The sequence below is a fragment of the Sminthopsis crassicaudata genome, chromosome 4, assembly GCF_048593235.1.
Source record: "Sminthopsis crassicaudata isolate SCR6 chromosome 4, ASM4859323v1, whole genome shotgun sequence".
Taxonomy (NCBI): domain Eukaryota; kingdom Metazoa; phylum Chordata; class Mammalia; order Dasyuromorphia; family Dasyuridae; genus Sminthopsis; species Sminthopsis crassicaudata.
Window position 1 is genome coordinate 427,618,712 of NC_133620.1, and position 26,283 is coordinate 427,644,994.

The window sequence follows — 26,283 nt, forward strand, 5'->3', positions numbered from 1 at the left end:
TAAACAAGTAGAGCTGATTGTTAAATTTTTAGTGTATTTTCACCTTGGAGATCAACAAAGGCTACAATAAATAGGGCTTGATTTATTGTTTTGTGAGACTTAAGAAAATGCTGAAATTGGAGTTAAAACTTTTACTAGCATATCCTTGCACCAGTGTAGCAGATCATACAGCACTGTTCTAAATGCTGAGTTCAAATTGGTGACTCCTTTCATCCTTTCCTTTTGCCTCTCTCTTCCCAGGAGAATATGCCTGTTCTCTCTATCTCCTTTTCCTGAATTTGTTTTTTAGAAATTGGTTTTCTAAGAAAAATATGCTTAATCATTGCATTAGTGACTTGAATGTATCTTTGCGTAAATGCAGTTGAGAAAAACAATGGAGGGAGGAAGGAGAGAAACAAATGGATCTGATTGCTTCAGTATTCATGTTCACCACGGCAATTTTCCTGGCTAAGAACACCAGTTTTTGATTCACTTTTTGGTAACTTTTCAGAACAGTGAGAGAAAAGAAATGTAGACCCAGATTTTTCTTGATAATGAACAAGCAAGGGAAACAGGTTTTACAGCTAGTGTTTCTGACAAAGGTCTCACTTCTAAAATATATAGAGAACTGATTTTAATATAAAAATAATACAAGTCATTTTCCAATCGATTAATGATCAAAGAATATGAACAATTTTCAGATGAAGAAATTAAAGCCATTTACAGTCATATGAAAAATTTTGATCACTATTGATTAAAGAAAAGCAAATTAAGATAACTGAGGTACCATTTCACACCCCTCAGATTGGTTAAAATGGCAAGAGAAGATAATCATTAATGTTGGAGGGGATGTGGGAAAATGTATTATTATATATATATTTTTAAAGAGCTATTCTTTTATTTATTTATTTATTTTTCCCTGAGGCTGGGATTAAGTGACTTGCCCAGGGTCACACAGCTAGGAAGTGTTAAGTGTCTGAGACCAAATTTGAACTCAGGTCCTCCTGAATTCAGGGCTGGCGCTCTATCCACTGCGCCACCTAGCTGCCCTGACACTAATGTATTATTGGTGGATTTGTGAACTGCTCTAGTCATTCTGGAGTGCAATTTGGAACTATACCCAAAGGGCTATAAAACTGTAGTGTCACTACTGGGTCTATATTAATCTAGAGATTATAAAAGAGAGAAAAGGACCCATGTTTGCACAAATGTTTGTAGCAGCTTTTTGTAGTGCCAAGGAACTGGAAATGAAGTAAATGCTCCTCAGTTGGGGAATGGTTGAATAAGTTATGGTATATGAATGTAATGGAATATTATTGTTCTGTAAGAAATGATAATAGGCTGATTTCAGAAAGACCCAGACTTACATAAACTGATGCTAAATGAAGTGAGCAGAATCAAGAAAACATTGTATAGTAACAAGATTATGTGATGACCAACTATGATGGTTCTTCTCAAACCATCTCTTCTTGAGAAGAACAATGTAGTGATTCAAGGTAATTCCAATAGATTTGGGTTGGAAAATGCTATCTGTAGAGAAAGAATTATGGAGACATTATAGATTGAAGCATAGTATTTTCACTTTTTTGTTTGTTTTTTCTTTCTTGTGGTTTTTTCCCTTTAGATCTGATTTTTCTTGCACATCATGACATATATGAAAATATATGGATCATATGTTTAACCCATATGGGAAAGGTAGGAGCACAAAGTCTTACAAAAATGAATGCTGAAAACTATCTTTACATGTATTTGGAAAAAAAAAAATCATTGAAATAATGAGTCAGCAATTTTGGCAGAGAGAAGGTATACAACAAGATGGAGCTGGTATGACATGCATGGGTGGCTTGGTCATTATCCCTCTCCATTGTTAGGTTTGTAAAGAAAACCATCCTTCCAAAGGGGCAGAACAGAACAAGTCACCAGAAAATTGTAGCAACAGGGAGGAGTTAGGAAGTAGTAACTCAGTCCACACAAAGGTGTTTACCTCTGAGGAGTGACTAGCCCTCTGGTCCACTAGTTTAGTGGTATCAGCATTGCCTTGCTGAAGAGGTGGATGGGATGAAGTGTGTGGTGGGGAGGGAGAGCATATCTACATTGTTACTGACAGGTTTAGAGCTGGAAGGGATTTCTAATCCTACTTTCTCATTTTTACAGATGAGGAACCCGAGGCTCAAAGAGATTTAGTGATAGGTGTTGGCATTGAGCCGGGGGTAGAGTGGAAACAACACTAGATTTGGATCGGGTCGCGGGGAGGGAGGGTCTAGATTCAAATCTCAGGTCTGCTACTTACTACCTATGTGACTTGGCAAGTCACTTCTTTTTTCATGGTGTATAGTTTCCTCCTCATGAAAACAAGGAGGTTGGACTAGATTAGAACTCTTTCTAGATCTAAATCTAGAGGCAGCTAAATGTCTTAATAGATAGAGCCCTGGGCTTGGAATCTGGAAGGCTTATTTTCATGAGTTCAGATATGTACTCAGACACTCACTAGCTGTGTAACCAAGGCAAGTCACTTCACCCTGTTTGCTTCAGTTTCCTTTGCTGGAAAATGAGTTGGAGAAGGAAATGGCAAACTACTCCAAATGGGATCACGAAGAGTCTGACATGACAAATGGACATATATATGTTTTATTTAATATTAGTATTAACAACAGAATATATATGCTCTGATTTTTCACTGCTGCTAAGCAATTTGGTCATTTATGTCTTAGAATTTCTCCATTTTTTTTAAAAAAACAGGGATAGTTTCAAAATCCTCTATTTTTCTCAGGTTTTCAATTCAACTTCTACCTTTTGCAAAGATTCTGTTAAAGGATAGACAGGTTCAGAGCCTGTCTGAGCTTCCCCAGCTCAAGACCTTTCTGCATCTCTCCCTGTTTACTTCCCTCTGGTCTCTCTCCCAAGATAAAACCCTCAGAATGTCTTCAAGGTCCCCAGGGGAGCTGCTAGTCTTAGGAGAAAGTTCCGGAGGTCTGATGCCTGGCTTCTGGGGCTGTATCAGACGGTTCCATTTAGAAGGAAAAGAACAGGTAGAATTGGAAAACAAATAAGTCCAACAATCACTACCGTCATCTGCCCTTTACATATATACCGCCTCACTAAGATCCTGTCCAGGTTGCCACATCCCTGCCCTAGGTTCTGCCCTGCAGCCCCACAGAAGCACAGGCCCCGGGAGAAGGCCTCTATCTCTTTAATGATTTAAGAACTCAGTTTTTATTCCCTTCCTGGTTGAGAGAGGAAACAGATGCTGCTTTATTTCTTGGGGATGAGGAAGAAGGAGGCACATTTTTTAGGGAGCCCTGCTAGGGCTGGGTTGCACCAGAAACTGATGGGGAGCTGGGGCTCAGTGTGTGGGGTGTTTATTGGGGGAAGAGCTGTGTGTGCATGAGTGTGTCTGAGGCAAGGTGAAGAGAAGGAGATGGGGTAAGAATGTGACTTTGGAGGTAGGAGCTGGAAGTATGTGAGTGGGGGAAGGGGGGGGCTGCAGATAGGAGCTGGGTGTGGGTGAGCCAGGCTGTTTTTGGGGTAGGAGCTGTGTACGTGTGTGAGGTAGGAGTGTATTAGTCTGAAGGTGGGACTGGGTGTGGGTGGGCCAGACCGTTTGGGGGCAGGAGCTGGGGGTAGTTGGGGTGAGTTGGGGGTGAGTGTATAGAGTGAAGGTCGCAAATGGGTGTGGGTGGGCTAGACTGGGGGCATGGGTGTGGGGGGGTTGGGGAGAGTTGCGGGTGAGTGTACAAAGCGAAGATAGGGAGGATGAGCCAGGGGCAGGAGCTGGGGGTGTGTGAGTGTGTTCGGGCAGAGGAGCTGGGGGTGCTGTCCGCTTGCACCGCCCTGCGGGGCAGGACAGAGCAGAGGCTGTCCAGTCCCTGCCCTGCCCCGCCCCGCCCCGCCCCCGCCCAATCCCCGCCTTGTCCCGCCCCTCTGACAAGGAATAAAGCCTCTCTCCGGGGTCGCGATTGGAGAGCCGGCTCCTAGCCCACGAGACGAGCACCCACCATGCCTATCATCCTGGGCTACTGGGACATCCGCGGGGTGAGCCTCCTGCCTTCGGCCTTCAGGCTCCTCCGGGGGAGAAGTCCGTTTTCTGGGGCCTTCGAGCCAGAGCCCACCTGCTCCTTCCCTCCGTCCAGCCCCGGGCCCCCAGCGGGAGCCCCTATAAAGGCTACCTCCTCTAGTGCCCCTTGGGGAGGGGGTAGACATTCCCTCCTCTGCAGTCCAAAGCTTGAGGCCGATTCCTTGGGAACACCCTTAATCCTGGACCCAGCTCCATCCTCCTCCCCATCCCTGCCCCACCCCCATGGGCAGGAAAGGTGGGGAGAGGGAGCATCTGGTGCTCTCCTCTTCCCATTCCTGATCCCCACCCAGGTGGGGGGCCCGCAGCGCAAGGAGGATGGTGCGGAGCGGCTTTTGGGGCCGTCCGGGGACCTTCCTCGCCTTGGCTCACCCCCTTTGCTTTGCCCCCTGCAGCTTGCTCATGCCATCCGCCTGCTCCTGGAGTACACCGGCGCAGAATATGAAGAGAAGGTGTACCACTTTGGGGATGGTAATGGAGAGCTGGGGGAGGGAGGGAGAGCCGTGTCCGCCCAGGTGTGCAAAGGCCGTAACCGGGTCCTACTGGCCCTGGGGGTCACCACACAGCAAGGGGCCTGTGCCCTATCCCCTCTCAGTCTGGGATCTCTGACTCCTGTCTTCTTCTAGGCAACTGGGAGAAGACTGGAGGAGAGAAAGGTAGGGAGAGAGGGAGGAAGATTCACTGATTAGGGCCAACAATTCCCTTTCTGAGACTGAGGGAGGCTGGGCTACGCCAGTTGGACTTCTTGTTTGTCTCAATTTCCTTCTCTATAAAACAGGGCTTCCGAAGATAATTAGGAAGATCACATAGAGTATACTTGAAAAGCACTTAATATCATAAAAAATGCTAGCTCTCACTGTTACTATTAATTATTCCTCTTTTATTCTCAAGATATCTCCCAAGGAGAGTACATGCAGCCAGGGAGCTTCTTTGACTTTCTATGTGGGGTCTTGGTAAGAAAGGGATGAGGACTTTGCTTGGGGAAAGGCCTGGGTCTATTGAATCTTGTTTCCTGCAGCTCCTGACTTTGACCGAAGCCAATGGCTGGATGTGAAATTCTCCCTGGGCCTGGACTTCCCTAATGTAGGTAGCTTCATCAGGGAATATACTCCATCCGCCTTGTCTCCTTCCCCCTCCCTGACTTAAATAGGGCTTATTTAGGCTACCCTCCATTCAGCTTCCCTCAGTAGTCTCTTGCTTTCTTTCTGCCTTCCCTTGCTTAGTGTTTATTGTTTTTTCCCCCCAAGGCCAGTAAGTAGCACCTCAGCCTTATGGGGAGGTTGGAAAGGGGGGGGGAGAAGGTGCTTAGGATCCATGGACATCATCAATTATTGTTTCACCTGTTTCTATCGTTATTCCAGCTACCTTACCTGATTGACGGGGAACACAAGATCACTCAGAGCAATGCCATCTTGCGCTATATTGCCCGACAATACAACCTATGTGAGTGAGAGTGGGCATGTTGGGAATGGTGAGGAGAACCTGAGTTTTTAGGAGCTGCTGTCCTGGACCTGAGTTGATGACCTCATTCATGTTTTAAGGTTGCACAAAGCTCCTTCCTTGCAAAATCCTGAGAGAAAGGTAGTACAAGTAACAAGTAGCATTTTCCCGTTTTGCAGATGACACATTTTAGGGCCCAATAAGGTGGTAAGGTTAGATAAATTTGCCTGTGTTCACATAGGTAGGAAGTCTTGAGTCAGGATCTAAAAGACCTGGTTATCTCCTGACTGCTGGTATAGAGATCCAAGATAATGAACTTATCTATTCATCCTACCCACATGTAGGTGGTGTGACTGAGGAAGAATGCATTCGAGTGGACATGCTTGAGAACCATGTCATGGATGTCCGCTTGCAGCTGTCTCGGGTCTGCCACAACCCAGACTTTGTAAGTTTTCCTTGTGAGAATTGGGCTGGTCCTAGGATTGAGAGGGTAGCAGGAAAGGAGGATGTGCGCCATGGAAACATAGCCCTAGGTGGTTCCTCTGTGTGTGTGTGTGTGTGTGTGTGTGTGTGTGTGTGTGTGTGTGTGTGTGTGTGACAGAGACAGAGAGAGAGAGATGGGGGGGGAGAAAGAGAGAGAGAGACAGAGACAGAGAGAGACAGAGACAGAGAGAGAGAAAGAGAGACAGAGAGAGACAGACAGAGAGAGAGAGACAGAGAGACAGAGACAGAGACACAGAGAGAGAGAGACAGAGAGAGACAGACAGAGAGAGAGAGAGACAGAGACACAGAGACAGAGACACACAGAGAGAGAGAGAGAGAGAGAGAGAGAGAGAGAGAGAGAGAGAGAAGAGAGAGACAGAGACAGAGACACAGAGAGAGAGAGACAGAGAGAGACAGAGAGAGAGACAGACAGAGAGAGAGAGAGACAGAGACACAGAGACAGAGACACACAGAGAGAGAGAGAGAGAGAGAGAGAGAGAGAGAGAGAGAGAGAGAGAGAGAGAGAGAGAGAGAGAGAGAGAGCTGGCTTAGGGGGTCTAATCCTGGTCTGTTGATACAACAGAGGATCTGGACTCTCCTACAGGAGCAAGATCCTGGCCAAAGGGCTTTGGAGGACATAAAGTCAGGTATGATAACAACTGACATTTTCAGAGTACTTGAGCGTTTCCAGAGTGCCTGACATACATAATCTCATTTGATTCTATATAAATGAGGTATTTTAAGGTTCTGTTACCCCATTTTACAGATAAGAAAACTCAGGAGCCTTCAGGTTAAGTAACTTCTTCACCAGCAATAAGGGCTAGAGGTAGAATTTGAGTGTAATGCCCTTTCCTGACTTCAATTTCCAGTCCTTTCTCTAGAGTTGGACAGCACAGTAGATGGGGGAGACCCAAGTCCAAATGCAGCCCTTTAGACACTTACTAGCTATGTGACTTTCTGGGCAAATCTCGTTACCTATGTTTACTCAGTTTTCTCATCTATAAAATGAGACTAAAATTTTGTTGGGAGGTTCAAGTGAGATATTTGCAAAGCATTTAGTACAGTGCCAGGAATAAAAAATAACAAATGCGTGTTTCTCTCCTTCAAGCATGCTGATTATTTTATCACTGTAATTCATCATAAATTCAATGTTAATGCTATCGTAATAATGATAATATTAGCTGACTCAGCAGCCTGTGGAATATCACTACTGCTAAATAATTTTTACTCTTCCTTCTTTTTTTATAACTTCTCTCCAGGCAGCCAATAGGTAAAGAAGCATTTGTTAAATGCTTTATTCTATGCCAAACATTGTGCTAAGTGCTAGGAAGGCAAAGAAAAGCATAAACAGCCTCTTATCTCAAGGAAGCTCACATTTTAGTGGAAGAGGTTACATGTAAAATAACTGGGTGAAGATGAAAGAGATGCAGTTACTGTGATTTGTGAGAAGAAAGGAGGCCAGAAAAGCCTCCACTCTGCTTCTCCCATTGGGCTTTGGGGTTCTTATCCAGCCTGGATGATGGCAAGCATTATTACTAAGCCACCCCTTTAAACTAATCTGGCCTTTTGACCAATCTGTTATCCCCCACTCTCCTTCACAAGCCGGCTTCTCCTATCTTGGCACTCTTCTTAAACTGCTTCCCTTGACACTGAACAATCCAGTTCCAGGCCACCTGCTGCTTCTCAAACACTTTCTTTCCTCCCTCTCACCCTCCACCTTTTAGAATTCTTCAGGACTCAGCTCAGACATCACCTGCAGGAGACCTTTCTCAGATGTGCTCTAGCCTTCTTTCTAAGATTATCTTTGGGACCATGCAATGACATCATATTTGTAAAGTGCTTAAACTCTGTGCTTGGCCATGGTAGGCACCTAATAAGTCTTCCTTCCTTCCTTCCTTCCTTCCTTCCTTCCTTCCTTCCTTCCTTCCTTCCTTCCTTCCTTCCTTACTTACTTCCTTCCTTTTCCTTTTTTCCTTTCCTTTCCTTTCACATTTTTCCCTCTTATGTCATAACTGTTAATATAATTGTTGATGTAATGGCAGAAAGATGTTATTGATTGTGATGTGGACAGCCTAATCCTCTTAGTCATCATGATAAGGTCAAAATTCTAGTATTATCCTTATATATTCCTACCCCTAAGATGTGATTAAACTGAGGTGAACCATCCCAGGGATGTTGCCTTGTGGAGAGTCCAGCTCTAGCTAGATCTCCTTCTCCTGGGATATTCATGGCATGAAGAACAAAACGGCCTCAAGTGGCTTTCCTTGCCCTGTTCGACAAAGGCCACTAGCTTCTTATGATCAGATCTTGCTTACCTTGCCTATCTCTTTACCCTCTCCTCCTAAAACTATAAACACTTTCCCATGAAAATTTTTGGTTAGGAACCCATTGGAAACATACACCAATGTGCCAGATTTGCTGCTCTGTCGTTTCAACTAAAGATGCTTGATTCCTTAACTCCTCATGGCTTTGATTTAAGGACTTGATACCATTGTTGTACTGAGGACTTGTTATAGGAGGCTGGCCTAAAATATAATTGGGAAATGTTTAACAACAGCAAAACATAAATAACAAAATAAGTCAACATTTGACTTGGAGAAGTGACCAGTGTAATAGAAACACTATCAAATTTGTGGGTCCGGATCCCACTTCTGATATTTATTCCCTGAGTGATTTGGGGACAAATCACTTTTTGTTTGAACCTCAGCTTTTTTTTCATCTGAGAAATGAAGGGGGTGAGATAGGATGAACTCTTGAGGATCCTTTCTAGCTTTGAATCTGTGAGATATGTGTTTAGAGGGTCTGAGTTTCTTCCCACCTGATCCCCAGGGTGCCCCTAATTTCCTCATAAAAGGGCATTCCTATGCCCTGTTTGGAGAAAGTTGCCAGGGATTCGGGTTTGCTTTGGTTTTGGCCTGGGCCCAAACAGAGAGCTAGAGGAGAGTCTATACTGGCCCCTTCAGGGAAACTCCCTGGTAGTTGATAGCAAATATCTCTTTCTTTTTCAGGAGATGGTAAAAATTGAATATCTGGAGCAGCTCCCAGGACAGTTGAAGCTCTTTTCTCTGTTCTTGGGGACGTGGACATGGTTTGCTGGGGAAAGAGTAAGTCAGAAAAAAAAAGGGGAAAGCTCACTTGGGTATTTTTTTCTCATTGGAAGTTAAGCAAGGAGCAGAAAGAATTTCACTGACTTGGCTGTTCCCTTCTCCCTCTGCCAGATCACTTATGTGGATTTCCTTGTGTATGATGTCCTTGACCAGAACCGAAAATTTGACCCCTGTTGCTTGGAGGAATTCTCAAACCTTAAGGATTTCTTATGTCGATTTGAGGTGATGCCTCTGGCCTTCCACCATCTGGGGCTGTTTTCCCCATCTGATGTGTCCTGGGGCCCGGAGGGGTGGAGTGGACAGGCTGTGCTGGGCTCCTTTCCAGGTCCCCAAATTTTATGCTCATCAACTCAGTGGTTACTTATCAAGCCCCAGGCTTATTTCCTTGGCTAGAGTTCCCAGGTTATTGAGTTCAATTTTCTGGGTGGGAGGTCATTGGGAATAGTGTGAATGGGGTGGGGCAGGGTTTTAGGGAGCAGCTCAAAATAAAGGATTAGTTTATTCCTGCAGTGTTTGTGGGTGGACAACAGAGGAGAGAAGGGAGTTTAGGCTGAGCTTCTAGTTTAATTGGGAACAGAAGATAGACAGTTTGTTTCTGGTAGAGTTGCTAAAGTTAAGGAATATTTGTGCATGGTTGGGGTTAGGGTTTGTGAGTAAGAGTGCTACTTGTAATTGTTCATATCCAAGGAATGCTGAATTTTTGATGAGGTTCTGAATAGCTGGCCTTTCTCTCCCACCACACAATTTAGCTAGGCTAGGTTGGGTTGCCAGAGCTTATTCTTTTTTTAGGTCTAGAAGGAAATGGCCTATGTTGCCTTGTTATTCAAAAAGGTAGTTAGCTGAGAATCCAGGTTTTCCAGCTCCTACTTAAGTTTTGTCTTTGGGCTATGTTAAGTTTTGATAGGTTTTAAGTCATCTCTAGCGGACTTTCAGGCAACACACACATTCACGCCATCACTATTACATATAAGGATATCAGGAAAGTGATTCTAACTAAGGGAATAAAGGCTGGGCTTCTGATTTTCCTCGTATCAGGAACTCCCAGGTGAAGAAATTCCCTCTTCCAATCCAGGACAGCACATTTTTATAACTTGTAGTTGGAAGGTATAGTTTGAGGTGAGACTTGAAGGCAGGCAACTATTATATCATAATGCCTCAGTTTTTTTGTTTTTGGCCTTTCTTTGTATCTTAACATATTTATGGATTGTGGGTTATACCCTTTTGATGTAGAAGCAAAGCCTTCTCTGCTTGTTAAATGTCGAGAGAAAATGGCAAAGGCTTGTACAGATGTCCTTTTGTGAAGAGTTAGAGCTGGATTATTGCAAAATGACAGAAGAAAATGGGACTAGGAAAGACATTAAAATATCCATGGAAAGACAGAAGAAAGAATTCAGATGTTAAATTCAGTCCTTTCTTTAAGGCCAGATCTGGCAGGGAATTTGAGTTTAATTTGAGTGGTTGAGGGAAACCTTCTGTGAGCTGAAGTGGGGGGGGGGGGGGACTTAAGAAACCTGGCAGAAGGTATCCTTCTTACTTCAGGGTTTTCCTAGAAGGAAGAATTCAGACTTTGGCTAGAGATAGAAGTAGGGCAAAACTAAGAACCTTGCTTTTTTGAGGAGGGGGAAGGGAAGAGTGAAGGGTGATCAGCCAAAATGGATCATGGGCAGGGCTGGAAAGGAGGGCTTTATTAGCTAAACTCAATCTCTGTAGAATGAAATCTGGGTTTGGAATCAGAGCCTTTGGTGCTTGTTAACTGTGTTACCTAAGGGGATCACTTATTTGATTTTTCTGGGCCTTATTTTTCATAACTGAAGGAAAATAGGTAAGGACTTGATTGGGTGATTGCTTAAGGTTCCTTTTTGCGTTTCCCAATCCTATACTGTGAAGAGGGACATTCAGGAAGGACTCCCTTTCTGAAGAGTGGCTGATAGCATTTGGGTGTGTCTCTTGCTTTTGTGGATATAAACAGTCAGGAAAAGGGGGGGCAGGTTTGCTGAAAATCAGTGTATAGAGGAGATTTCTTGCTGGAAATCTAGACATTTGAGATTGCAGATATCAGTAATTGTTAGAATCAAGACATGTGAGATTTCAGATGTCAGGATCAAGAACCATATTATAGATAACTCTCCTTCCTGTTCCAGGAACCAACTGGTGTCATGCTTGGTTCATTCAGACTCTGCCCACTCCAAGCCCCAGACTGTTAGCCCCAGGAAGTGGTAGTGGGCTTGCTGACTTCTTGGGTCTTCTATCAGGGTGGTGACGGTGAGAGAGGTGAAGAACCCAGGAGACTGAGCTCAGACCCCTTGTTCTCCCCCTCTCTCCCTCCAGAGTCTGAGTAGTATTGCTGCCTACTTAGCCTCTGAACGCTGCCAGCGTCCGATCTTTGCAAAGATAGCCTGCTGGGGCAATGAGTAAGGCCCCACATGGACCAAAGGCCTGGGAGGAACAGACATCGCCAACTGCTGATCCAGCTGCAATTGAAGCCTACTAGAGGATTCCTGGCCCTCACCTTGGAGCCCGGGGTTTCTAATAAAGTTGCTGTAACTATTACTCTGCTTTTCCTTTGGATTTTGTATTCCTGCCCCTCAGTCATCTACCCCATCTGCTACCTTTTACCTCTGACAGTACTCCTTTATTTCCTGTGTAAGAGGGTGCAAGGGGTGGAGGGCTGGGTTGGAGGGCTGGATTTGGAGTCAGAAGACCTGAGTTTCAAATCCAGCCTCAGACAATTGTGAGCATTGTATGACCCTGGGCAAATACACTACTCTTGCTTGGCTCAGTTTTCTCACTTACAACAGCACCTACTTTCTGGGTTGTTGTAAGGATCAAATGAGACATTTGTAAAGTCTAATCCTAGCACATAGTAGGGGCTTATAAAAGCACATTTCCTGCCTTCCCTCCCTTGAAAAAGGAGCACATGGGAGATTCAGGACATCAATATCTAGCTCCCTTGGCCCTGAGAGGATGATTCCCATGACTTTGTTGGGGCTTTCCTGTTTCCTGGGTTGAATCAGAAAAGGATGAGGGATTGGGGTGTTTCCCCCCTTTTCCTACTCCCTTCCCTGTTCAGTTTGGGTGCCACATTTTAGAAAGACTAATCAACAAGCTGGAATGTCTGGTGAGGGTGGCAGTTACCAAGATGATAAATATCTTCAAATTCATTTTGTATGAGTTCTGATTGAAAGAACTAGGGCTATTCATAATTGGAGAAGAGAAAGCTTGGGGAGATGAGGAAGACATGATAGCTCTCTTCTCCAGGGGCTACAGTGCAAGAGAGAGAGATTGTGCTTGTTCCAGTGAGGGCTTCTGCTCTGAACCTCCAAAGTCAGCTTCTAGGTTAGATTCCTTTCCAGATTATTCTCAGGGACTTTGTGTTTATCCCTATTAAAAATCAAAATAATTACACCTCATATGGAGATCTGTTTTTCTGCCTCTTCTCTAGCTAGAGCAGGGTGTGGACTAGACATCTTTGAGCTAGCAGGATCCAATTTTTGCCTTTCTTTCTAGGCCCCACCTCTGTACCAGCACTTGCAGGGAATGTAGGGCAGGTGGGTGGTGGTGGTGGTGGAAGTGAGTGGGGGAGGTAGGGGGTGATTAGGCATGGGGAGAGAGTTGAACGTTCCTCTCACCTTCAATGCCTCTATGGCTTTTTAACTCAGGAATTTGTGAGGAGAAATGGAGTAGTTTCAGGTGGTTCAAAACAGTCTTGTATATGTACCCGGTCTCTCTCACAACCATCCATCTTCATCCCCACTTCCATGTTTATCTTTACCTTTTCCTCTAATCCCAGGAACTCATTCCAGTAAATGACCCCACTATCCCCACATCTAAATTATTTATTTTTACTTTTTTAACTTATTTTTTGCTGAGGCAATTGGGGTTAAGTGACTTGCCCAGGATCACACAGCCAGGAAATGTTAAGTGTCTGATTTGAACTCTGGTCCTCCTGACTTCAGGGCTGGTGCTCTCTCCACTGAGCCACCTAGCTGCCCTCCCACATCTAAATTTTAAATCATCCCAGGGTTCCTTCCTTCTGGGGCTGAGCCTGGATCCTTGCAATCCTAGGAGTTTTGGTTAGGGAAGCGCAGGTATGGGAGGGAGAAGGCAATGGAGAGAGATGTACACGGTAGTGGGGCAAACTTAACAAATTACTAACCAAGAATTGTATAGGGTGGAAGCAGAGAGATACTCGACTGGAAATTGGCTTCATTGATATCTGTACAACCAGAAAAGCAGAAGGAAGGATCATGGCACATTGTGGGGGCCCAGTCGAGAACTTATAGGAAAGCAAGCACAAAAGGTGCAAAACAAGACGAGAGGGGATGACTTATAACTGCATTGTTGAAGAGATGGATGGAAGTATCAGTTGGAATCACAAGAACATCCCATTTTATGATGGGAGGAACATTAGTAGAGCTGTATCCGGCGATTTTTGCCACTGGGGCAAAGGGTGGGATGTGGGGAAGATGAGGAAGGCTCATCTGAATTGCATTAATAAGGAGGAGGAAATTTGTTCCAGGATCTTGCAAAATTTCCAGGTCCATAGAGTGGCCACTTCTATAGGGAGGGGAGAATAGATTCAGTCAGTTATAAGCATTTATTAAGTGCCTTCTATATGCCAGATGCTAAATGAGTCAAAAAGACTGCCAGGAGCTCACAAAGGGGAGAGATGATATGCAAAGAGTTATATACAAACAAGCTATCTACAGGATAAATGGAAAATAATAGAGGGAAGGTCCTAGAATTCAGAGAGATTAGGAAAAGTTTCTTATAGAAGGTAGGCTTTTAGTTTGGGACTGGAAGGTGGTGATAGGACCAAGCAACTGGACTCCTGGAAATCTAAGAAATGCAGCCCTGGGAATGATAACATGATGCAGGCTCTAATTGTCTTGTTTTAGGAAAGCTGTAATTAAGCTTTAAGATTATCTTGTCTTAGTTTACATTTTGTGATCTGGAGACTCAGAGACAAGGGTTTTGCATTGGATCCTGTAAAGGAGTAAAGGAGGTGACCTGAGTTTTCAGAAAATCACTTGAGTGGTGAATTGTCTGGAGTGGAAGGACCTGCCAGCACCTATTATAAGTCCATGTTTTGTGAAGTGATTAGAGTCTTCACTGAAGCGAAGGTAGGGTCAGAGGAGATAAGGGGGCAAATTTGAAAGATGAAATGGAAAGACTTTGGCAGCAGATTGGATATGGGAGTGAGAGAGTAATGAGGGGTTCTTGAAGCCCACCTTAGTGCTCCCCAAAATTTTCTGCTCCCTACCCTATTTCCTGTTCTATTTGCAAAATGCTCTGTCACTTCCTAGCTGTAGGGCTTGTGGACCTCAGTTCTTCTTCTGTAAAATGGGAGTGGGAGGGTCTCTAAGGTATCTTCTAGCTTTGGAATCCTTGTTGGAATCCCACCTGGGATCATGACATCAGGGAGGTCACTTGCAACATGACATACAAGTGAGTTGGATTGAAGTGAGGGAGAATTGTGCAAAGTCACCAGCTTCACTTTCTCCTGCAGAGTCATCTGGGTGCAGTGGCTGATATAGATCAGGACAAATGGAAATGACCCTACTAACAGTGGGAGAACTTTGGCCTTTTTAAACTTCCTTTTAACAGGTCTCAGTTTGAGGCAGCATCCACTCAGTGTTAGGTAAAAATTCAGGCAAGAATTGCTTCTTCTAGCTACTCACAAAACAAAAAACCAAAATGCAATCTGGGTGGGAAAGACCCTCAGTCTTTCTGGCCAAAACAGAAGCAACTGCCCCAACCAAGCTTGAATTGGGACCTATTGTTGGCCAGTCAAGGAGAGCCAGAGTCATTTGGGTTTATGGTGGTCCTTAAGAAAGAAATAAATGGCTCCTCTCCCCGAAGTGGGGAGGACAGATGCAGGAGGGTCTGGGACAGAAAGACCACAGAGCTCAAAAGACCCTTTTGGTGCTGGCCCTTCAGACAAAAAGCCTCTTTCATCAGAATTCTCTTTGCCCTTAGCCTGCTCTCACTAATTATAATCTCCAGCCCAGTTTCTTCTTTCTTTTGAAGTTTTCCTTCCTTCTTTGAATGCTGCTGTTGCTATGAGGCCCTTAGAAACAGAGGGGAAAGCAGTGAGAGAATAATAGGGCCCAGAGGTGGGGCTAGAACATGGGCTCAGGCCTATCTTGGATAATTCAGTAAAAATGGAAGGATTTCAAGGTGTTAACCTAGGAAAACTTATCAGAACTCAGGTATTAATTATTGTTGTTCATGAAGTTCAAATTCTTCAACCTATATTCTCCACGCTGGCCTCTGTCCAATTTTCTCTTGCCCATAAACCCACTTTTCTAGCCAAACTGGTCTATTCTCTGACCCCTGAATATACTTTGCACTTTCTGAATCCTGTTGCATCATCATTTTTTCCTTTCTTAGAATGTCGTCCTCTTCTCTTTCTTTGCTTATTAAAAACTTATGCATTCTTTAAGGCCCAACTGAAGTCCTATGCCTTCTTAATCAAGGCAATGATTGCCAATTAATCTCTCCCCCCATACCTCCTTCATTCCTTTAGGTGTGTGATATTAGGAAACATATTAAAACCTGAAGAAATGTCATTAATGGTAGAATTTCAGGCATTTGAAATAGCTGCCAGCTGTAAAAGATGGCAATCAGGAGAACAATAACTGGATTACATAGGGTCTACCTGGGTTCCATCCCCAAACAAAGGCTTTACACTCAAGCTTTAGGTGGTAACTAGATTATATAGGGTTTAGCTGGGTTCCATTCCTAAACAAAGGCTCTGCACTGAAAGTTTAGGTGATAACTGCATTAAATAGGGTCTAGCTGTGTTTCATTTCCAAACAAAGGCTCATACTCAAAGTTTAGGTGGAAGGTCCTTCAAGGACAAGTTACCCATCCATGGAGGAATTCAGCAAGATATTAAATGATGTATTATTACATGGTCCTTATGTAGAAGACCCAGGATTTGAACCCATGTTGTTTTACTCTGGGCCTAAGATTGTGTTGCACCACAGTACCCTAGACTAAAGTAGATTTAGATTTCTTTTTCCAGGGCAAAGCATATCTAGGTTCTCACGATAATGACTTAATGCTGGATCAAGATGGGGAGGGCAAAAGCCAGGGCAGGGGGCACCCCAGAACTTTGGACACTTTCTTCCCTGGGCTGGGCCTGCCCAAAGTGTAATTAGTCCAAGCAGGGAGGGCTAGAGGACCAGAGCAGTGAGACTGGGGACAGCTGCCTCCCTCATTTGTTTTCTATTTCTCCTGTTTGTGCATATTTTGCTTGCTGTCTAATTTACTAAATTGTAGATCTAAATAGAGATTGTCTTTCTTTTGCTTTTTTACTTTATTTTTTTTTATCCCCAGTGCTTAGCAAAGAGCTTGGTACACGATAGGTGTTTTAATATTTATTGACTGCCATCACGAAAGTCCGGCAGTTGCCAGACTAGATAAGAGTCCCAGTGGAAGAAACCCCATTCCCTCTTCATATACTCATCCTGGAGTACCTCTCACCACAATCACTGACATGGACACATAGTTCAAACAAATTCATGTTTATTTTTAATTTCCAGAGAGAATTCACAAGATTGCAAGAAGGGATGAGGGAAGTGGGAGAGGGGGTTAGGTCCTTTTTTCTAGCCCCATTGGGATCTACCAATTTTTCTTGCCCTCAGGCCCTTCCCCTGATTCAGTGACAAACCTCCCCCTAACCCATCGCCAGAACAGTAGGGAGCAGGCTGGAGGGAGACACAAGTGTGTCCCAGAAACTGCAAGGGTATGCCCCGGGGGGAAGCCTGGCAAGCAAACCAGGTCTCTTCAGAGCAGAGAAGAGCACGTGCAAAGGCCCTCTCCTGCTTGGTTGGGTCTTGGTTCAGCTAAGCTTTTTTGTTGGCCCATTTGGCCATCTTGTTATTAATGGGCAGCTTGTAGAATTTGTCCGAGCGCATGTAGGTTGCGATCTTCTCCAGAGCCTTGGGTGGAACAAGAGGAAAAAGAAAGTTAAGACCTTAACCTCCAAGCAGTTTGCATGTTCCTTCAGAGCACGGTAATAAACACTGTTGATATAATGAGGATGCAAGTATTATTCCCATTTTACAGATAAGACTGATACTCAAAGGTTAAGCTCAAGTATTCAGCTTCCAAGACAGATCTGCTTTGTCCTTCACTTAAGGATTATACTTTATCTCTTAAAAAAATAAAAATGATTACTACACACTTTACCTACTCAATTTCAAAATCCCCACAGAGTGACCAGTCTCCTCTATCTCATGAAGACTACTAAATAACTGCATGACCTTGGTTTAAAGGAAGGGACCCTCTGGCACAGGTTGCCCCCAGGGACAAGGATAATGAAGATAGGGCTGGCTCTCCCCAGGAGACTGGCATCAGAGCTAAAAATGCTACATCCTTACCTCAAAGCGGGCAAGGAAATCCTTCAGATTTGGGAATTCATCCAGGCATTTTGGCTCAAACATTCGGTTCTGGTCTAGGACATCATATACGAGGAAGTCCACAAAAGTGATCTAAGGTGGGAAAATGCCATACATTGAAAGGACCTGAAGTCCCTAGGGAACAAGGCCCTTCTCTCCCTTCCCCGGTTCCTACCTTGTCCCCTGCAAACCATGTCCGCTTTCCCAGATACTGGGAGTAGAGCTTCAGTTGCCCTGGGAGCTGCTCCAAGTATTCAGGTTTCAGTTTCTCCTGGATCAGAGGGGGATAAACAGTCACTATGTTGCTTTTTCCTCTAGATCTTTTCTCAGGTTCTAGGACCATGGGAAAGTTCCCTTGTGCCTGCCTTAAAATTGACTCCCTTGGCACCCTCTGCCCTAAGGAGGAATGTGAACCTTACCTTCCTCTATCTTTGATAGCAAATTGCATTGTACAGTAGTACCACAGGTGTGCTTTTCCCCATTCCATTATGAAACCAATTACAGGATTCTGGTAAATACATTCCCTTGGGGTTACCTGAAGGATGGATGACTTAGCAAAAGAGATGTGGGTGGTGCTCATAATGAGTCAGGAAATAGCTTGGTTGGGGAAGATTCAACATGCTCAACTCTACAAAGGAGTTGACTCACCATAAGCAAGTCACTTAAGGCACTAAGGCAGTCTTTATAAGTGATATCTCAAGCACTTACTGTATGGGGCAAATCACTGAAGCACTTTCAGACTCAGTTTCTCCAAAGGCATAATGGGAGTAATAACAGCACCTATACTGAAGGGTTTTTATGAGGATCAAATAAGATGACATCTAAGTTCTAGCTCCACATCAGGTGAACTTTGTTGCATCATATCTCTAAAAACTTTGTTGCACCATGATATCTATGATACAATCTTACCTATAATTATTTTAAAATGTACCCCATCTCTAGTGTAACTAATCTACACCATCCCATGCAGATTGAGAATGTGAGCTGAGACATTAGTGCCCCGCACATAATAGGTGCTTAACAAATGCTTGTTGAGTTGGGGAACAAAGGGACCTTGAAATGGCATATGGCATTAGTTATTAATATAACCTCACTAGGCTTCAGATCCTTATTTATAAAATGAACTATTTCTAAGGTCTTTTCCACCTTCAAATCTACGATCCTGATAGAATGGCCGGCCATCTGGAAGGTGCTGGTGTTAAAGAAAAAAGATAGAAAGCTGCCTGGTGGAGGGAACTGATATCAAGCAGAGAGGCTCCAGGGATGATGAGGATGAGATGTGAAGAAGTTAGTTCTCATAGGAGGACCTGGTCAGTGAGTACGAGTCAGACAACTAAACTGGATCGCAGAATTTGGAAAAGCAGGATGGGAGAAGGTAGGATGCCATTGGGACCTCAAAGGAAGGACAAAGTATTGTAAATGTTCTCCATTAGTGCAAAAAAGAGTGTGCTTTAAAAATGCATTGTAACCTTATAAAATTTTCCCCTATTTATTCTTTTAAAACATGCCTTTCCTGTCTCAAACCTTTTCTACTTGCAATCCCTTTTCATCCACAATTTTTTGTGTGTGACTCTGAGTATATAGGTATATAAGATAGGTATAGAATCAAATATTTACTGACAATAAATCATAATTTTTGCAACCCCCACATTCAGTTATAAGACCCCATAGGAGATTATAAATCAGTTTGAGAAGCTTTGGTTTAGAGCATTAGAAACCATTACATAGGCCTCCCTCATCTATTCCCCTTATATTATATGTTTCTTTCCCAGACAGGGGAAAAGTGTAATTTGCAGCCCCTTCCTCAGTGGACCTAAGGGAAGAATCCAAGTGGGACAATGGAAGTTTTCTTGTAAGAGCAAAGAATTGGGACAGGAAATTAGTTGATATCAAGGGCAGATTACCACCACCCAGATCACCTTATCTCCAGAAAGTATTCTCTCTCCACAATGACTTGGGAGGTGAAGCTTGATTATAGACTGGGAGTAAATCATCTCAGAATGATTTACCAGTAGAACACTTAAGAATCCCAACTCCTAGGCGAGGCCCTCAGATTTGAAAAACCCCTGAAACACTAGGATTAGGGAGAAAAATCCAGGAAGAAGGAAGCCTTTAGGGTCCACAGACCCTGGTTCCTGTCTTTACTCCTGGTCTCCCCCCATTGCAACTTATGCAGGGAAAACTCACAAAATCTGGATTGTAGGAGACCCGAACTAGCTGCATACGGAAGTCCATGACCTGGTTCTCCAGCAAGTCCACACGAATCTTTTCTTCCTCAGTCTCACCACCTGCAAGTAGGCAGGAGAACTTACCCTCATCATCCCAGCCTTGGAGACCTTGGGACTTCCTTTACCACCCCTCTACCACAACTTACACATATTGTGCTTTCGGGCAATGTAGCGCAAGATGGCATTGCTCTGGGTGATCTTATGTTCCCCATCAATAAGGTACGGCAGCTGGAAGAAGAATAGGAAGAGGTCGGTCAAACAGTCTGCACCAGTACCCTAAGTCTCCACAAGGCCCCCCATCTAAGCCAAGACAGAGAAAGACAAGCAGAATTTGGAAGCACCCTCCATGATGCAGACACCTACATTAGGGAAGTCCAGGCCCAGCTTGAACTTCACATCCAACCATTGGCTTCGGTCATAGTCGGGAGCTGTGAGGAAGAAAAAACAGTAACTCTAAACCTCTCCCAAATTCTGCCTTTTTCTCACCAATATCCCACATGGGCAGGCAATGGAAGGCTTTCTGGGCTGGTAAAGGACAAGTATTGATAAAGAAGGTCCCATAAACCCAGTTTGCTCTGCTCAGAGCTAGACTAAAGGAATAATAAGCTAGAGTTTCTTCAGTTTAGGGGATTATTATTTGCCTCAAATCCCCCATATTTCTGCCCCTAGAGCTTCTTACTGTGGCCTACAAAAGCAAAACTGAATTCTAGTCTGGTGTACAGGATTGTCGATTTAGAACTGGAAGGGGCAGGCCCCCAGGTGGGCACACTAATGTTGGCAGAGGGCCAGTAGAGCCCAGTCATGAGTTTATATACCCAGCCAGACTCCATTTTCACCCCCACTGAGCACACACACAATCACCACCAGCTCTAGGGCAACCGTGTTCATCCCTGAAATAATTCTTCTCCACAAGGTTAGAGCCTAGATACTCCAATCAAAAAGGGGTCACTCCAGACCCTTCCCACCAAGATTCCACCTGAGAAACTTCTAGGTTTGAGGAATCAGGACAAAAGCTAGACCCAGATTTCTAACTCTGCCCTCTTGGTAGATATCACAAATCAGAGTTGTCTTGCAAAGAGCCATAATAACTTGGGCACCTTTGCCAGGCTCCAAGGCACAGAAGGACTTTGGCCGTTTTTGCTGCTCCCTCTCTAAAAGAAGGCCAGAGCTCCTCCTTAACTACATTGCAGGCAAGGGGCAGGCAGCGCCTGGCAGAGTCTGGCACATTTCATTGGGAGCTTCCTTCTCTCTTAACTCACCTTCCCCACAACGGTACAGCTTCTCCTCATAATTAGAATCCGTGTACTCCAGGAGCAGGCGGATGGCATGGGCCAGCTGAGGAAAAGGAAGACAGTCCCAGTAAGTAGTGGAGACTCCCTGTCCGTGATCATATTTCTTCTCTTGGCACATCCCCCAACACTCCCATTTACCATTGCTCTGAGGAATAAGTTTTGGAGACCCCATCTCCCCCACCCCCCCCAGCTGCAGGATCTCCATTCTCTCCTCCCTCCACTGGGACAACAAGCTGAGCCAAAACCCATCGCATAAGAGCCCCCCAAGTCTTAGGGTGGTTTTAGGCAACTGTAAGTGTGGTAAAAGTGTGGTAAAAGTCTGTAAAGGGAAAGGTAGCAAAGTGGGGCCCGGAAGTGTTTACAGAGAGGGATTGGGGGTGGGAGTGGAAGTTGATTTTCCTTGCAAGGCAAATGGCCCTAAGCAGGAAGGAGCCCCTCCAAGAAAAGCTCAAGCATGTCAAAGGGGGAGGGTCGAAATGCACTCGCTAAGAGAGGCCGTCTCCCCAGATCCTCCCCAATCAGATTTTGCCCTCGTATCCCGAACCCTAAAACTGCTTGCTGCAGGAGGGAGGCGGGGAGGCTCTCCCTACGTCTCTCGGTCACTCGAAGGGGGAGAGCTGGGGAGCATTTAGGGGCGGGGGGCGCAATAGCAGCTGCAGCAGGCCACCCGGACCCTCCCTCCTGCTCCCACAGGGGGATCGGAGCTCAGGTGCGGGCCCCGGGGAAGGTTTGGAAAACCCAGACCTCTTGGTTTCCCTCTCCCTACACTCTCGTCTCTTCCCCCCTCCCCACGTCTCCCCTTCCCGAGGTTGGGAGAGCGCTCACCCCGCGGATGTCCCAGTAGCCCAAGATCATAGCCATGTTGTCAACAAGGTGGTTCTCGCAACTCTGAACTCTGGGTGGACGCGGAGAAATTTATCTCCAGCTCGGAGGGGGCCGGGCCAGCGGGAGGTGGGCAGATTCAGTCTCCTCCCCTTCTCCCTCCCCAGCCTCCCGCCCCTCGTTCCAAGCCCAGGCTGGAGTCCCGAGCGTGGGGGCGGGGCAGTGCCGGCTCCAAGCTACCCAAGTCCTGAAACCGCCCAGTCCCTTCCGACACCCCGACTTTCTTAGCACCTAGAACGTACGGCCCGGCGTTCCTCGGGGCAAATGTTGTATGTTGACAACGAGCCTCCGATCCTATCTCCTTGGGAGAAAGGGGCTCCCAGAGCAAAGATGGATAGCACAAGCGTTCAATCCTAGGGCCCTGAGCTTGGGGAACATGAGTGCGTCAGTCCACAAACGTATTTAAGTGCTGACTCTATGCCAAGAGCTGCGGATGCAAAAAAAGGGGGGCATCTGATGGAAGCCCCCTTCGAGGAGTTCACTTTCTAATGGAGGACATCACATGTAAACAGTTTTTATCACAGCAGGGTGGATTTATAGTGCAAACGGGAGGCTATCCCAGAGAGAAGGCAGTAGCAACAGATGGAGTTTGACCTGAGTCTCGAAGGAGGCAGGAGCCAAAGCTCCAGTGAATGAGCATTTCAGGAAGCAGGGGACAGTAAGTGAAAAGCCAAGAAAAGGGGAGTTCCACTGTGGTGTGAGAACAGCCAGAAGGCCCAGTGAGTCCCCAGATCATGGCGTTACGGGAGGATTTAGGGGGCAAAGTCTGAAGGTGGAGAGGGGCCAGGTTATGAGGGGTTTATGAAAACCAAAGGACTTTATATCTGATACTAGAAGTAATAAGGAATCAGTGGAATTTGCTTAGCAGGGGAGTAACATGATCAGAGCTCAGTTTAGAAAGATCACTTTGGCAAATTGAGTGGAGGATGGGCAACGGAGGCACAATGAAAATGACCACAAAGGGGCAATAGCCTCCCTGTGCCAGATGGGGATCCAAACACCTTGCTGGGGGACTTTCTCAAACGCTTTTTGACAACCTAAAGATATCTCTGTACAATTGATAATAGCTGGCATTTATAGAGATCTTTAATGGCTGCAAAGTACTTCATGGATATTATCTCATTTGATACTTACAACAACCCAGTGAGTTGTTAAAGCAATTATTATCCCCATTTTGCAGATGAGGATGAAAACAGTTAAGTAACTTGCCCAACTTGAGTTGACATTGGAAGTAAGGTCTCTCTGATTCCTAAGTTTAGCATCTCACATGGACATTATAGGAACAACAGTATCTTCGAGGTACAGAAGAAAGAAGAAGGACTTAGCATTGGAGAACATCAACATTTGGGGGGCAAATAGGGTAGAGGATAACCCAGATAGTTCACGTAATGGAACACAGTAGGAGAATTTCAAGGAAGTAGGATAGCAAGTACAGTAGACATTTTTATAGTACTTTACCATTTCCAGAAGGTTTTAAGACATTTAATAAACATCTATTGTATGCAAGATAGCTTTGAGTCATAGAACTATAGACCTACAGCTGGAAAGGACCTTAAAAGACGTCTAGTCCAGCTCTTTTATTCTATAAATGAAGAAATACATGGCCCAGGGAGACTGTGATTCAGGTAGAGGTGGGAATCAAGCCCAAGGTTCTTTTCATTGTCTCACATTCTTCCAGATCTCATGTACAATGTTAGGTAACATAATCCTCATTTTAAAGATGAGAAAAGTAAGACAGTGTGGTTAAATGATTTGTGTAAAGTTATACAAAATTATATAAGTAATAAGTGGTAGGTTCAGGATCAGAATTCAGGTCCCCTAAATATTTCAAAATTTCAAAATATTTCAAAAAAACTATCTTTGCATGTATTTGAAATAATAAAAATCTATTAAAATGATATGCACACATCTATTTATTACTTCTTTCTCTTCAGTAAGTAACATCTTCCTTTATAGGTCCTTTCTAGATAATTTGGGAATTTATAATAATCAAAATTACTTATTAGCTCAAGTTTTTCTTAAAACAATATTGCTCTCCTGTTTCTGCTTATTTTCTCTCTTTTTTATGCTGAGACAATTAGGGTTAAGTGACTTGCCCAGGGTCACACAGCTAGGAAGTATTAAGTATCTGAGGTCAAATTTGAACTCAGGTCCTCCTGATTTCAGGGCCGGTGCTCTATCCACTGTACCACCTAGCTACCCTGTGTTTCTGCTTATTTTGCTCTTCATTATTTCCTGCAATTCTATCCATACTTTTCTAAGATCATCAAATTCATTATTTTTTATAGCATAGTAGTCTTTATCACAATCATATGCCACAAATTGTCCAGCTCTTCCACAGTTGACAGGTATCTCTGCAACTTCTGGTTCTTTGCCACCACAAAGAGAGCTGTTATAAATATTTTAGAACATATAGGTTCTTTACTTTTCCCCTAGTTATCTTGGGAAATAGATTTCATGGTGGTATTGTTAGGTCAAAGGATATAGGCAGTTTAATACCTCTTTGGGCATAATTCCAGATTGCCCTCCAAAATTGGATCAGTTCACGGTTCCACCAACAGTGGAATTAGTGTCCTAGTTTTTCCATCCTTCTAATCCCTTTCAATATTTGTTGCTTTCCCCTTAGATAATTTAAACTAATATGATAGATATAAAATATTTCAACATTGTTTTCATATGCATTTCTCTAATCCATAGTGATTTAGAGCATTTTTCATGTGACTATAAATTGTTTTGATGTCTTTATCTAAATAAATAAATACATATACGTATCATATATACACACACATACACCATGCCACCTCACCCCCCTCTCTCACTGTATATATATATGATTATACATACATACATAATTATATATAAAATATATATTATATATAATATGTAAATAATTATATAAAATTAATATGTATGTATGTATATATATATTTAAGGTTTACAAAATATTTTACATGGTTTTATTAAACTCCTTTTACATATGAAGAAACTGAGTCTGAAGCCAACTGATTACACAGTTAATCAAGTCTCTGAGGTAGGATTTGAACTTGGAGCTTCAATTCAGGCAGTTTATCTGACATGCCCCTTAGTTGTCTCAGACTCAGAAAAAAGAGGAACGAAAAGCAATCACTTCTCCTGTCCCCCTGAGATTTGGGGACCAGGAGCAGGTAAATCTGTCATTCAGAAAGGAAGACTTTAATTTTACTGAAAATAAAGAGGAGAGAATGTAGGGGGAAAATATTGAGGACTTAAATGGGAAAGTCCCAGCTGCTCCTTTAAAACTTTAGCTCAAACAGCTAGAACTTTTTATCATCATCTTCCTCCCTCATTTCTTACTCACAGACTTTTTATCTCCACAATTCGTAACCATTAGCCTGTTAAGGCCGTTTCTTAGATTAAGAAAAAACAACATGTTTCTAGTTGTTGCTCCTTGTATTTCTGGGATTTGACATTATTATGTAAGCGGTGATCTTCTGATTGTCTGGCCATGGTTTTGAAAGGCTGATTTTACTTAGGTCCTTAGCTTTGAATATGTTACACCTCAAATTCTCCTATTTTCTCTAGGTTAGTTCCCATAGTGGGCTTTGGAGAGGCAGTGGGGTGCATGGGATTTGGAATCAAAAGGCTGCAATTGAATTCTAGATCTGTCATTCACTACTCATGTGACCCTGGGCATGTTGCTTAACCTCTGTTTCCCTCTCCCCCCCCACCAAGAGGTGCTTAGGTTATAAGATCTCCCCGACTTCTCTTCCAATTTTAAATCTATGATCTTGTTGGTTTCCTTTTTTAAAAATTTATTTGAATTTAAATTTTAAAAGTTTTTTTTAATTTTTAAATTTTTACAAAAATTTTATGCATAGGTAATTTTCCAGCATTGACAATTACAAAACCTTTTGTTTCAACTTTTCCCCCTCCTTCACCCCACTCCTTTCCCCAGATGGCAGGTTAATCAATACATGTTAAATATGTGAAAGTATAAGTTAAATACAATATATGTATACATGTCCAAACAGTTAGTTTACTGTACAAAAAGAACTGGACTTTGAAACAGTGTACAATTAGTCTGTGAAGGAAGTCAAAAATGTAACTAGGGATTGGGAATAATTCTATGTAGTGGTTCATAGTCATCTCCCAGAGTTCTTTCACTGGGTGTAGCTGGTTCAGTTCATTACTGCTGTCTTGGAACTGATTTAGCTCATCTCATTGTTGAAAATGGCCACATCCATCAGAATTGATCATCATATAGTATTGCTGTTGAAGTGTATAATGATCTCCTGGTCCTGCTCATTTCACTCAGCATCAGTTCATGTAAGTCTCTCCAGGCCTTTCTGAAATCATCCTGCTGGTCATTTCTTACAGAACTATAATATTCCATAATATTCATATACCAGAATT

The 26,283-nt window shown here is 43.8% G+C and overlaps 2 protein-coding genes across 3 annotated transcripts; one reads left to right on the plus strand and one right to left on the minus strand.

Moving 5' to 3' along the window:
- Window positions 1–3,889: 3,889 nt before the first annotated feature.
- LOC141539753 (glutathione S-transferase Mu 4-like) lies at window positions 3,890–11,631 on the plus strand. Its single transcript, XM_074262931.1, has 8 exons — window positions 3,890–4,011; window positions 4,447–4,522; window positions 5,070–5,134; window positions 5,413–5,494; window positions 5,836–5,936; window positions 8,983–9,078; window positions 9,193–9,303; window positions 11,410–11,631. The coding sequence occupies exons 1-8, from the start codon at window positions 3,976–3,978 to the stop codon at window positions 11,494–11,496; spliced, it is 654 nt and encodes a 217-aa protein (XP_074119032.1). The 5' UTR covers window positions 3,890–3,975; the 3' UTR covers window positions 11,497–11,631.
- Window positions 11,632–16,597: 4,966 nt separating this feature from the next.
- Window positions 16,598–21,968, minus strand: LOC141539754 (glutathione S-transferase Mu 3-like). Of its 2 annotated transcripts, none has more exons than XM_074262933.1 (8): window positions 21,835–21,968; window positions 20,977–21,052; window positions 20,081–20,145; window positions 19,864–19,945; window positions 19,677–19,777; window positions 17,665–17,760; window positions 17,444–17,582; window positions 16,598–17,071 (listed from the first exon to the last, which is right to left on the minus strand). In XM_074262933.1, exons 1-7 carry the CDS (start codon window positions 21,868–21,870, stop codon window positions 17,460–17,462), a joined length of 579 nt encoding a protein of 192 aa, XP_074119034.1. In that variant the 5' UTR covers window positions 21,871–21,968; the 3' UTR covers window positions 16,598–17,071; window positions 17,444–17,459. The 2 variants fall into 2 exon arrangements, with proteins under 2 accessions (XP_074119034.1, XP_074119033.1); XM_074262932.1 differs by having other exon boundaries at window positions 16,598–17,030; window positions 17,472–17,582; window positions 21,835–21,967.
- Between the last annotated feature and the right edge of the window lie 4,315 nt (window positions 21,969–26,283).

Coding starts and splice junctions, on each gene's coding strand:
- LOC141539753 (XM_074262931.1), top strand. CDS start 3,976: ATGCCTATCATCCTGGGCTACTGGGACATCCGCGGG. Junction 4,012..4,446: donor GCTACTGGGACATCCGCGGG/GTGAGCCTCCTG, acceptor TGCCCCCTGCAG/CTTGCTCATGCCATCCGCCT. Junction 5,937..8,982: donor TCTGCCACAACCCAGACTTT/GTAAGTTTTCCT, acceptor TTTCTTTTTCAG/GAGATGGTAAAAATTGAATA.
- LOC141539754 (XM_074262932.1), bottom strand. CDS start 21,870: ATGGCTATGATCTTGGGCTACTGGGACATCCGCGGG. Junction 19,778..19,863: donor TGCCCGAAAGCACAATATGT/GTAAGTTGTGGT, acceptor GCCTACTTGCAG/GTGGTGAGACTGAGGAAGAA. Junction 17,031..17,471: donor ATTTCCTTGCCCGCTTTGAG/GTAAGGATGTAG, acceptor GTTCCACCCAAG/GCTCTGGAGAAGATCGCAAC.